This window comes from Aspergillus karnatakaensis, assembly GCF_047715665.1.
Source record: "Aspergillus karnatakaensis strain CBS 102800 unplaced genomic scaffold BJY04scaffold_50, whole genome shotgun sequence".
Lineage (NCBI taxonomy): Eukaryota > Fungi > Ascomycota > Eurotiomycetes > Eurotiales > Aspergillaceae > Aspergillus > Aspergillus karnatakaensis.
Window position 1 is genome coordinate 154,108 of NW_027395762.1, and position 12,638 is coordinate 166,745.

The window sequence follows — 12,638 nt, forward strand, 5'->3', positions numbered from 1 at the left end:
GGGATCGAGTGTTCCCTCAGTAAGCTAAAGAGCGTGTCCCGCTATATCCTACATCGGATGGACATGATGTTATATCAAGCGCAAAGAAGCGAAAAATGCATTTCTAATCTGTCGCTATCTCGCGGAGGTGGGGACCTCCCGCGGACCCCGAGCAACTTGGCGAATTTGTTGCCGAATGCAGCTCTCCCATCCGGCCTGTTCTTTGGACGAGCCCTCATAAGCAAGTGCTTGGCTTCGTATTCAGGACTCTGTCAAACTCGGCCTGTTTGCCAGCTTAGAAATCGACCCGCTGTCGCGTTGAGATGAGATGTTTCGACCATGTGGCACATAGCCATCGCCATCCTGGTCGCATCGTGCCAGTCCGTCACCGATCGGGTCGAAAATGGAAAGGAACAGACAGCCTAAGCCGCGCAGATTCATCATAACGTATGGCGATTATTTCTAGAACCGATGAATACTCTCCTTCCCAAACCCCAGCTGGCCCAGAATCCCCATCTCGGACCTCGACCCCACCAACGCCGTCTCCATCGCCGGTGGCCCGCAAACAAACACCTTCGTTTCTTCCTTCCCAGGCTTCAAAACGCCCTCTAGAACTTCCCTCGTCACATATCCCTCTCGCACCCCCTCCAGCTCCTCCGCCACAAACCCCTTCCCGGGTCGACTAACCGTATAAGTCACATCAATCCTCCCTGGGTATTTCGCCTTATACTCCTCAAATTCCTTGCGGAGGAGCAGATCCTCCTCGGTATTAACACCAAACACGACGGTCACTTTCGTTTGATCGGCGGGATTATCCAGGATCCCCTGCGTGAGCTGGTAGATCGGCGTGATCCCCGCGCCGCCGGCAATCAGGTAGATGTGTGGGTATTTGTTGGGCGTCCAGGCGAAGCCGGGCAGGGAGGCGAGGATGAAGAGGCTGTCGCCGGGGTTGAGGGCGTGCAGGTGCGTGGAGGCTTTGCCGTTGGGGTATTTTTTGACCAGGAGGTCGATGAAGCCCCGTTCGTCTGGTGGAGATCCATGGTTAGATGTTGAGGAGAGAAGGAGAGAGAAATGAGGGCAGCTCACCGAGTTTGCTGACAGGCGTGTAGGGTCGCACAACGGGAGTCCAGCTCCCCTCTGGCTTGGAGAAGGTGAGGAGTGCCGCTGCAGGTGACAGGGTGGACATGTCAGCCATCGTGGACCCGTTCCCCAATAACATAGACTATGCGATTGAGAGAGGAAACTCACAGGTAAGTCCAAGCCCACTGATCGAATCCTCACCACCCGGCAACTCAAACCGGAGACGCTTGGTGTTGTGGTTGACCTGCTCGGCGCTATGCAATTTCAGCGACTTGAACGCCGGCCCTTTCCCGAAGACCTTTTTCGGTTCTGACGGCGACTCGGCGAAGGCATTGTTACCGAAGTATCGCGACAGTGTGATTCCTGCTGCGCCGACGCTGAGGACAGCAAGGGTGTTGGTTACCACGCGGCGGTTTAGTAGGGTCGTCATTGTCTCGGCGTTTTCTCAATAACGGTGCGCTGCAATTAAGTTCTTCCTGGGATCATAAGGAGCTTGGAGTCCTTAATAAATCCAGCATCTTCTTTTCACGAGGCGTTGCGTCTTTAAATCAGCGCGGCGCAGACGTCGTTGGTACAGTATCGGCGGTCGGTATTTACGTCTCCGCGATGGGAGTCATCCTGCAAATGTTGGCTGATGGGGCTGACCAAATCATGCGATGTTCCGTCTATTGGAAGATTTAGCTGACAGAGTCCTCCTTTAGATTGAAAGTCCAGATCTTCTAAGTTCTGGGGCTGAGGTAGCGTATTGTCGGTAATCGATGTTTGAGGTTTCGTATAGCTAGCTTTGGTGGTTCGTACAGCGACAAGCATACGTACTCTACCTACCTATCTGGTCGCTAATCCCCACTTCATAAATGCATTAAGGGTTTGAAAATTGAATTCCAGCGAGTCATGGAAATACGCGTATCCGTATCCATCGGGTGATACGCGAAGTGGCTGTTAGTGATCGGTGTCAAGGCTCAAGCTGAGCCGCGCTTTTTGAAACGCGACGCCCCTTGTCGAAATATACACATCTGTCGTCACCAGCAATTGAGCAGACACTTGATTTCTTATATTCAACTACAGCGACATAAAAACATTAAACACCTTCGCCAACTCATCGAGCGACACATGTTCGGCCACATCGCGCAAGCTCGACCGACGCTGGGTCTCGCCCCCAAAAGCCCGCGTCACCGTTCCTGCAGGAATAGTCTCAGGACTGGGTCCGTAGCGCCTCGCGGTAAATCCATCCTTCACACTACCCTTGGAGATAGCGGGCCACGGAGCCTGTCCGTGGCAGAATTTGAAAAAGTCTTCTGCAAAGGCCGTTGCGACTGCTTGTTGTTCTGGAGAGAGAAATTCTCGGAAATTCTGGAAGAGGTATGCCAGGTCGAGGATGTGGTTCGTGCAGTTCTTCCATGGCCCTTCCCAGGGATTGCCTTCGTTGAAGTAGTAGACGTATGCGTTTCCTTTCCAGCCTTGGGCGAATGTTAGGGCTGGATTGAAGAAGAGGACGTCGTTGATATAGTTGAGGACGCCGGGGTAGGCCTCGTCATCTGAAGTGCGCTCATCCGTAACTCCATATGCGTTCTGGATCTGTTTGACTACGTCTTGTTGTGATGGAAAGACGGTATCGAGGGCGGTGATGAACTTCCTGGCGGAATCCTTCTTGGTGTCTGGGTACAGGAACGCAATGATGCTGGCCTGGGCGGAGTGAGTCGCTATACACGTTACGGTACGGGCAGCTTACATCGATCTGTGCGTCTCCAACCATCAAATCATGGCACCAAGTCTTCCCCTTGGGAACGTCAGAGGTTGTGCTTCCGGTTTCTGCGTGTGATGGAGCGTTTGATGCAATATCACCATCAATTGCTGGAACAGCCAGGATGGATGGGGGTAGTTTCGAGATGATATCTTCTCCCGGCGTCTCGAGCAAAGCTTTGATCCGTGCTTCAGGGCTGAGATCAGACAGCCCCAAAGCGGCAATGGCTTTCTGGTAGTTCCCCTCGTGCGCCTCATAAGGCAACGGCTGGGTTAGGAAATACGTGCCGCTCATGGCGATGGCCCGCTTAAAGAGCGATTTCTCGGAATTAAGGTGATATGTAACGGACGCTGAACGGTTAGCTTGGTTCGTTATGCAGTTACTTCTGACATACCTCCACCGGCGCTCATTCCGGCCACAGTGATGTTATCCGCATCTCCGCCAAATTGGTGGATGTGCTTTCTCACCCACTCGATGGCGACTCTTTGGTCCCGCAGGCCGTTGTTAGCTTTATAACCAGCGCTTCTAAGCTCTTCAGAGGTCAGAAAGCCGAACGCTCCCAATCGGTAACTATGCGGATTAGCTGAGAGTCGTTTCATGAAGGTTGATATCTTACTTGACGGAAACGGCGACGATAGGTAGCTTTTTCTCGACAGACAATTTGACAAATCGTCCATAGTCGAACTGAGGCCAGGAATTGGCGCCAATTACAAGACCGCCGCCATGAATGAAAAGAAAGACGGGAAGTCGTGAGGTCGAGGTGGTGTCTGCGGGAACAGCAACATTCAAGTTCAGACAGTCTAGGTCTGACTGCGGGAGCTCCTTCTTGGGTAATTCGTGCTGCACATGGGCGAGTTCCAGATCACATCCGATCGGAAGAGAGACGGCTGTCGGACTAGAACCAGCCCTGGGTCAGTACAAAGAAGTCGATCTAATACTGTATTACTCACCCGTCGCGTGTGGCATCTAGGATATCCCCCTCTCGCGACTCGATCAACTTTGCATCTGCCAGACGGTCTTTGAGTGTTGCATATTTGATACCTAGGTACTGAGTCACCCCGTCATTGCTTTTGCCTTGGATAGTCCCTAGACGCTCAGTCTGAAGAATAGCCGCCATAGTTGCGTGTAAGGTTTGAATCAACTCGAACTCAGCGGTCGTGGACTGAAGACGCGGGGAAGAGGTTCTGGTCCACGGTGCAGTGGAGGGGGAAAATCCCGGCGGTTGCCCCACCATCGAATGCTACGAGAGCAAATCTCCGTGGAGTGAACCTGTTGTTGTCCGCTGCATCTTGTTCAAGTTGAGACGCGGCGGTGGGTGCCTCGAATAAACCGCCGGAAGCTGATTGAAGGCCGCTTGATCCAATATCCGCCATTGTTGTTCGACGGTGGCCCTGTGCTCGCTCCTTCAGCGCTCGGAATTCCCCCAACACAATCATCGCATTGCCAAGGCGTCAGGGCCAAGCAGCGGAATCTGAGCGAAGATCAACCGGCGGAAATGTGGCGTTCTGAAAAGGTGTCAATGATATTTACCTAAGCGAAGAATCTAAGATTGATCTGCGGTCGCGGGGAATTTCAACCAAGGCGCGCGACAGGGAGACTGTGATGCTGTCGAATACCAAACGAAGCGTCGCAGTCGAGCGAAATCCCTAATTCTCGCCCGGAGATGCGTAACAGACATCTGCTTGATGGAGGTACCGAAGGAAAAATCAATTGATGGAGGTGGTGCGGGGGAAGTGTGATGAATGTTCCTCCTGCACCTCCCGCCTGACTCTCCATCCTCAACCTCTTCTGCATGTCTGTCACCTGCAGCTTTTCCTTTGGCCGCTCATCATGGGAACCTAGACCGAGCACAAAACCAATTTTCATGGACAGAATAATGTGCCGGACAAAGAACGAGTCATTGAGACGGTTCTATGTGCCCCCTCAATCGTCGCACAGACTGAATTCGTATCGGGCCCCAGGAGACTAAGCATCCTTTTCTTTACAGCTGCAACCGTAGGTGCTGAACACGATGCTAAGCTCTCCAAAATGACTCGAATAAGTCTTTCATTGACCCGGCCTAGATATATATCTTCCTGGAGATTCGAACACGGTCTGGCAAGTCGCTCTTCCACGTGCCGTCTCCCCCCTGCATAGTATCCGCGCGACTCTCAAAGACCCAGGCACTTTGTCTACAGTCTTGGGGTTACAATGGAGGATTCTCAGTGGGTAAACGTTCTTAAGAGGGTTGGCTGGCGACGCGCCCTGACTTGATTTTCGCCCCAATCAATCAAAGATGCAGGGGCCAAACCGGCTGACTGAATGAAACCCACCGTCACGCCAGCCTCTCATGTGCGTTGGTTCCTGATCCCCTTTCTTAGGCCCGGCGCTAATATGAGCCTAACAAACAGCCCCTGGCCTAAAGCAGGCCTGAAGAATCAACCACATGTAACATCACCAGATTGTGGTATGGCTTTCGGCGCCGCCGGATGCCCTGGATGCATGACTTCTGAGCTTAAATACCCCGTCTCGACCTCACACGGCGATCTTCTCCCTCCGTTCATGCCAGAGTATCGATACTAGTCACTCGAGACCTCGAGGAATCCACCATGAAGCTGTGCAATGTTGCCTTCTGGCTGGCTGGAGCCCTAAGTCTTGCTCCAGCCCATGCCGCTCCTGCAGCAAAAGGAGCCCTGAATCTCGAGAAGCGCGCCACTTGCAACGTCAATGACGCTACCTACAGTTCTGAGCAGATGCCAGAAGGGAGCTACACCGATTGGGGTGCCCTAGGTCTTGACGATCTGTTCTCTGGCAGGCAGTACATCACAATTGTCAACCTCACGCCGCATCGGTTCAAGCTCGACAGTACCCACTCCTACCAGATGGATACATTTGACTGGGGCGACATCCCATCCGGCCGTGCGCGACAAAACATCGCCCACTACAAGCAAGGCGCGGGTGTCAGCCAGGTAGACACCAATGGCGAGGCTTACTACTCTATCGTGGGCACCTCGAAGAAATTCATGGTCCGAGCCACTACTCATATCCCTGATGCTCACCCCCGCCGCACCGTTTTCGATCTTACGGGAATGAGCTTGGGTCAGCGCGAGTACTTGGATCCCAGGGCAGAAGTGCCGGTCACTCTTGTTATTACTGGAAGTGACTCTCATGGATTCATGGCGTCCCTCACTCATGGTGCCGGAAACTGGATGAAGCAGATCTACGACGTTATCAAGGACCGACCAGTACAGCATCTTGTCATGCCGGGTACGCACGACTCTGGTATGAGCACCATCAGCGGAGAGATCGTCTCCATTGGCAGCGAAGCCAACACCCAAACCCAAGCCCTGAACATCTACGACCAGCTTCGTGCCGGTGCACGCTGGTTCGACTTGCGCGTCATCAGTGTTCACCAAGATAACACCGACGACTACGCCTTCTGGGTTGCACACGTCAATGACGAGAACTCCGCCATCCCCATTGGAAACACCGGCGAGAGCTTGACAGCCGTCGTCGACGAGATCAACCGCTTCACCAGCGAGAACCCCGGAGAGGTTGTCTTTTTCAAGGTCAGGTACCTTGTCGGGATCAAGAGGCTCCCTAGCGGCTCCATAAAATGGGACAACACCATCGCCGACAACTTCTACACCGAGCTCAAAAAGGTCAACAACCGCTGTGGCAACCTTGACACAAGCATTCAGTTCCAACAGCAGACGGCCGGTTACTTCATGGACCAGAACAACGGCGCTGGCTGCGTTATCTTCCTCTTAAATGGCGACAACCTACCAGAAGGAGTCCCTCGCTCTTCAGAGGCTGACGGTCTCTACGGCCAGGAGCGGATGTCAGTCACCGACAACTGGTCCGACCTCTCCACCGCACAAGAAGTCGCCGAGGACCAGATCGCAACATGGTCAGCTATCGACCGCCCAGTGACCAACGACCAGTTCCTCATCAGCCAATGGCTTGTCTCCGCCGACGCCCTCCAAACCACCGCACTCTCCATCGAGAGAATTGCCATCATGCCCACAAACCCCGCCCTCTATTGGGCCGGCGTCAACGCCATGAGCCCAACGAAATGGCCGAACGTCCTCATGGTCGACTACATCGGCGTCGTGAACGACAACTTCCACGCCTGGGACCAGCTCAGCGCAGAGCTATACACTCTGGCTATTGGTCTGAACCTGTACATGCTGAGCGAGAACTGCGAGATTAGCGACATCCGCTCTCCTCTTCTCCCGGCCGCTGCGTCAACCGCAAGACTCGCGCTTGAGAAGGTCTCTCCGGGCTGGAACGGCATCATCTACGCAAACGGAACAAAGGTCGACAGCGCGCCGCAAAACTTGCATCTTGGCCGTGTCGAGGTGCTGAAGAATGGTACTGTGTTTGGGAATGGAACGGTCTTGTCGGAGGATATTCCCAACCCTGACTACTAGGTACAAGTGCAAGCGTTCGCGGTATACTGATGGTCGGATTGGCGTCGCTACCTGATTAACCTGCTTTTACTGACTATACACCCTTCCGATTGACTGCTCTCTTCTGTGTTTCATAGAGAACTTCATAATATATTAGTAATCTACCAACTTAGCTTAAGCTTTTTGCCATTACCATAGCTTTATTGCCCCTGAGCACGGCAGGGATTACACATATTCAATCAGCAAGAGACCGACCGTACATTACAGATAGCTATTCTGTCTTATCCACACCCCTTTCGCCCCTTCACCTTCCCATATGTACTTTTGTCTACCTAAACATATAATGAAATCCATTGGCTATTACTTAACCCCCCAAGGTTGCCAAGAAACGCATTATAAGACCTTGCTTGGAATCTTGACTTCAGATAACCATCTTCTCTTATTACTTACGTCGGATCTCCACCCTTGCCATGGCCCAACCAAAGCGTGTGGTCTTACGCGTGCGAGTAGCTGATCTTCATGATTGCGACTTCTATGAGCCTGTTCGTCTATACTTTCAACACGTTGACCGGTTCGGTCGACGAGCTTGAAGAGGACCGTCATTTCATCCATATCCAACCACCAAACCCCCCATATACCCCAAACCGACCCAAACATCAACATCGTGATAGATCTTGAGAAAGATGCCTTTTCTGGAGCCCTTGATAGTAACTTTCCCCACAAGTTGTACCCCTTGCGTTGTGTGGATAACAAGTTGTGAGTATCTATTCCCAACATGGGTTCTGACTTACTGATGGCCGATTAGGAGGCTTTGCATGTACAAGGACGGCCTTTGGTATCGGAACTATGTCTCTAATATGCGTGCTTTTACCGATGATCTCTATCCTTGGGGTTGTACGATTCAAGACCTTCGCAATTCGAGTCGAGCCGCCGAGGGAGCGGCATGAACCTCCCTCACTGATGGACATGGAGGCTTTTCATTTAACCTAAAACTATATCTTATCCCATTTGATTCTACCCTAGCTGTACCTCGTCAATGCTAACCCTCGGTGGTACCCTATCCAAAGGATGTCCAGTCATTGTAGTTCTCATCAGGGTGCTCGAACGGCCCATAATTTACCATCCCGCCCCGAGTATTCAGAGCAAACGGTACATCCTGTTGGATTCGACTAATGAGATCCTAGAGCGCAACGGATTAGCCAGAACAGCCTCTCCACCTGCGACCAACACTCCACCTACCGGGTTATAGATAAAAGGCCTCGCAAACGATACAAGGTCGATCTTCCCCTTGTCCACCAACTCATTCGCCTCCTCAACCGTATACTCGTGATTTACCAAAAGTAGCGTCCGACTCCCAAGATACTTGATCATATGCCCAAACTGACGCAGCGGTTTATAGCCCTCCGGCAACTCCATCCCTCCCGGTCTCGGCTGGGACCTGAAATAGTCATCTGTTTCACGGCCCACGGCACAGCCGCGGCGGGATAAGTTGATGAATGCGAGGTCGCGGCGCATCAGCTCGCGGATATAGTATGTGTATGTATCTGTTAGCTCCATCTAGGGGTCGTGCTATCGTTGTAGTCGTCTGAGGGACAGATTTTGATTCCGACGGCGCAGGAGCCCCAGACGTCGATCATCGCGTCCAGGACTTCGAGGGGGAAGCGGCAGCGGTTTGCAACCGATCCGCCGTACTGGTCTGTTCTGGTATTTGAGTGGCTAGATGGGAGTGTCAGGCGATGCAGATCAAGAGATTTGAGCGGGATGGACTCACGAGCACAGGAAGTTGTGGAGGAGAGAACCACTAGAGAACGCACAGAAGAGTCATCAGCCAGTCTTCTATCCCTATCCATCGCCATCAGACTCCAACCTGCAAACTTCATAAATTTCCCCAGAGACAGCAGTTCAATCCCATGAAAACCCGCCTTCTTCGCCAGTGTGACCGAATGCTGAAACTGCTCAATCGCGACTCTCGGGTCCTCAATCCCAGTAAGGTCCTTTTTATGCTCTGGCATCCCCTTCCGTAGCCTGGTAGGATGCTGTTGATTCGGATCCCTTCCGCACCATAGTCGATTGCGTGTGTTCGAGTGATGCCGAGTGATCCAGCTTTGGTTGCGGAGTACTGTGGAAATGTCAACTTGTGTTTTAGTCTCTCAAACAAATATCACACATACCGCGCCAGTAAATGTGTGCGATCTGATACTCAAGGCTGAGGATATATTCACGATAACCCAGGCTCTGCATATATAGTTAGCGCACTCGCGTGTATCCAAGATTATTGCCAAGAATATATGGCGTATAATGCAAGACTCTACTGACATATCCAGAAACCAGAAAGATGCCGTGCGTGCTGACCATCCTTCCACGATTACCAGCGGGAGATATCTTGGACTGGTAAACCGGTATTGTCGCGTTGATCATACCCGCGCTAGCAACGGTCAGCTTTATGCATGCAATGTCATTTGATCAAGGGACATACGTGACTCCATTAACGAATCTACCCACAAGAAACATAGCAATATGCACTGAAGCCGCTTGAAGAGCCGCAGAAGCAACTGCTATGATGCAAATAAGTTGCACCGCCTTCACTCGTCCAAACCTATCCGAAAGCCATGGTACAATGATACAGCCAACCAGGCCGCCGCCGGCAAATAGGCCATTAGTGGCTGAAATCCAAGATTAGCTGAGTCAGGTTTGACGAGGTGCGTGATACAAAGGTCAGATATCGACCAGACCATAAGGGCCAAGTCGAGACGTCGGGGGGTACGTACCTCCAATATTCGGAGCCGACTCGGTATCATCAAGGGACAGGCCAAAGTACGAAAAGAATCCAGGGAATCCCAAAATAGACCCAATTATGGCAGAGTTGAACCCATAAGTAAACGATCCAAGGCCAGCAGTAAGAACGGCGAGGAAGTTGTAAGCACTCGTTCCGCTAACCATTGCTGCAGGAAGCTGGCTCAATCTGAGGACAATGATGGTTGATTGGAAATGTTTAAATGTAGTGTGTCAGGATGAGTAAAGCGAAAGCAAAGGTCGAGAGCACTAGTAGCACAAGATATTGTAATATGGTTTGTCTGCGTCCCCAGATAGTTCCCTTGACATAACTGCTGCTACCCATATACTCCGGGACCTAGACCGGGGTAGAAGAAGCTTAGTCGCTGAGCATGGGGATTGGAGACAGGGGCTGTTGTTCGGTGCCGAGCTGGGATTGAACCATTACCCATCCCCGCAATCGTTCCCCAGATTTATCCCTCTTGTTCGGCAATGGTGATTCGGCATTAACGCAGCGGCAACCGAGTTTTGAGTATTGCGGACAGACCCTGTCTAGGTATCTGGTATTTTCTTGGAATTGTCTGCACATCTATCTGCAGCTGACTTGAACTCTCAAATGTACTGTCCTCCGTCGTCGAAACAAGATTCATGTACACTATATCGAAATTTGAAGCCCGACACTGATACTATGGTGAGCAAGTGACGCTATGAAAGTGTATGGAGTTTAAATGGTGGACAGGACCAAAGGCATACAGTGACCTAGTCGGGCATGGATTTACTAAAGCCGAGACACATGTGTGTCCACTTCCTCCGGTTGTTATGTGTTTCGATCACTAAGGGGCATTGGGCTCACTGCGAGCGTCAAACCGACATTCTGTGGGTTGCCGTACGTGCCGTCCGACAATCCACTACATGGAAGGTGTTAGCCATGTGCAGAGACGGGGAACTGCCAACAGACCTTTTCCACCATAAAGAGCCACCGTCGAGATACATCGTATTGCGGATCACATTGACTATTCCAGTTGAGATCTACAGTCAGTCAGGACACAGCCATTTGTATCTGGAGGACCAACAACGGGGCTCGAACCAGTTGCACATAGATATATTGACCGGATTAGACCATCTCTGTGCATAGACGACGGCAAGCTAGGGCAGGCTCAGCCAGAACCGATTATGTCCTGTACATATCATGAGGGATTTACAAACTCAGGGAGTTTTAGTGTCCAACAAATCATATTTGGCATTTCCCATCTTTTTAGGCACCCCAGGTGCGTCACCTTTGAAGCACTCGTCTCATTTACACGTAACTAGCTTGGAGGATACATAAGCAAATATATGGCAATCCTCGTTGTACGATATGTATGAAACCCCATCTCCTGGATCTATCCCTCATTCGCTGGTGACCGTCTCTAAGTCTGAGTTCAGTTCTGGTTCCTGCAGGTCCTCCAGACCATGCTCTTGCCCTTGTCTGGAGCGCTGAAGAAGCCCTCTTTTTGGCCCCACCGTCTTCCACTTACCCTCCACGGCCGCGGGCGGGAATAATACGGATATCGTTCCTATATATTCCTTCGGGTCCTTCACCAGCTTTTCAGAGGTCGGGGTGCGTGGCAGAGAGTGCTTCCAGAACTCACGCTGTATACGACCATCCCCAGCGGTGGACAAACGTAATGGGCTCTGGTGGTTACGATTTAAGGCAAACATGATATAGCCGGTAAAACTCAGCGCTATGGACTGGAAGGCTGCATGTTCTCGCCAGGCTGATGAGAACTCCTCGCTTGAGCGACCCTCCAATTCTACGCTCCATTTTGGGTTCTTACAGGACCAAAAAGCTACGTCCTGGGCTCTCTTGGTATGGGCCAGTACGCTAGTTCTGCATGGGCTTGGGCGCTTGGAAGCGGGCTAACACCTCGGCGTAGGCTGAAAAACATTCCGCGTAGGTACAAAAGAAACCAGGTGGTGGATCGGGGTGACTCTTGATCGGTACGGTCGTTCACCCACTTGAAAATGGCCAGATCCCGCAGGCTTCAAGCGTTAACGCCGCGTTATTCCAAGACCTCGTCATGCGATTTCGTTGCGATTGACCCGCCCTCCTCGCCGACACCGTGACAGAGCTTATATTGGAAGGAGGCACGACAGCAAGAGGGCACAATCTAGAGGTCGAAATAATCGATACTGTGTCTCTGAAATACAAAATCCGACTAGATCCCCTTCGGGTCGTCTATTCTGCGATTACCTATTATTCATTTTTCTTTTTGGAAAGCTTCACGACTAAGAGCTGGCACGCGACACAGGAACCTCAGACGGAGTATTTCGAGTACAGTATACCACAAAAGGATACGATATATTCTCAAGCTAGTTAATTGTCCTCGATGTGAACTTCGTGATATGTACTCATGTCGCTCAAAAGGAGCTGGAGAATCTCGATTATTTTGTAGACGTGCCCTAGTATTGTGCAGGCCGAGATGGTTGCCTTATCAAGGATCCCTTACATGACTTCAAGTGCTAGCAATAGACTCTTAGTTATGACTGCGGCTCTACTTAGAGCAAATCCTAACAGGATCTATGCCTGTGGCTCTTTCAGAAAAGAGCGACAAATAGTATGTACAATACTCAGAGAGTTGGCGGGTATATTCCACCTCATCCTTTTGCAAGCTGTCGCAGATTGTGTTTGAGAT

At 51.5% G+C, this 12,638-nt stretch overlaps 4 protein-coding genes across 4 annotated transcripts; 1 reads left to right on the forward strand and 3 right to left on the reverse strand.

The window, feature by feature from the left end:
- Positions 1-34: 34 nt before the first annotated feature.
- On the reverse strand, positions 35-1,688 carry BJY04DRAFT_196871 (cytochrome b5 reductase family protein). Its single transcript, XM_073712411.1, has 3 exons — positions 1,228-1,688; positions 1,066-1,143; positions 35-1,004 (listed from the first exon to the last, which is right to left on the reverse strand). The coding sequence occupies exons 1-3, from the start codon at positions 1,487-1,489 to the stop codon at positions 442-444; spliced, it is 903 nt and encodes a 300-aa protein (XP_073567812.1). The 5' UTR covers positions 1,490-1,688; the 3' UTR covers positions 35-441.
- A 430-nt stretch (positions 1,689-2,118) lies between these two features.
- On the reverse strand, positions 2,119-3,917 carry BJY04DRAFT_221573 (putative carboxylesterase; the record flags this gene model as incomplete). Its single annotated transcript, XM_073717165.1, has 5 exons — positions 2,119-2,742; positions 2,789-3,150; positions 3,195-3,370; positions 3,417-3,695; positions 3,751-3,917. 5 exons carry the CDS (start codon positions 3,915-3,917, stop codon positions 2,119-2,121), a joined length of 1,608 nt encoding a protein of 535 aa, XP_073567813.1.
- A 1,471-nt stretch (positions 3,918-5,388) lies between these two features.
- BJY04DRAFT_230274 (phosphatidylinositol-specific phospholipase C domain-containing protein) lies at positions 5,389-7,358 on the forward strand (the record flags this gene model as incomplete). Its single annotated transcript, XM_073719254.1, has 2 exons — positions 5,389-5,502; positions 5,533-7,358. 2 exons carry the CDS (start codon positions 5,389-5,391, stop codon positions 7,210-7,212), a joined length of 1,794 nt encoding a protein of 597 aa, XP_073567814.1. The 3' UTR covers positions 7,213-7,358.
- An 890-nt stretch (positions 7,359-8,248) lies between these two features.
- On the reverse strand, positions 8,249-10,131 carry BJY04DRAFT_221575 (uncharacterized protein; the record flags this gene model as incomplete). The annotated part of the gene is made up of 7 exons (XM_073717166.1): positions 8,249-8,371; positions 8,431-8,748; positions 8,802-9,310; positions 9,363-9,426; positions 9,508-9,616; positions 9,668-9,854; positions 9,960-10,131. 7 exons carry the CDS (start codon positions 10,129-10,131, stop codon positions 8,249-8,251), a joined length of 1,482 nt encoding a protein of 493 aa, XP_073567815.1.
- Between the last annotated feature and the right edge of the window lie 2,507 nt (positions 10,132-12,638).

Coding starts and splice junctions, on each gene's coding strand:
- BJY04DRAFT_196871 (XM_073712411.1), bottom strand. CDS start 1,489: ATGACGACCCTACTAAACCGCCGCGTGGTAACCAACACCCTTGCTGTC. Junction 1,144..1,227: donor CAGTGGGCTTGGACTTACCT/GTGAGTTTCCTC, acceptor TGTCACCTGCAG/CGGCACTCCTCACCTTCTCC. Junction 1,005..1,065: donor CACGCCTGTCAGCAAACTCG/GTGAGCTGCCCT, acceptor GATCTCCACCAG/ACGAACGGGGCTTCATCGAC.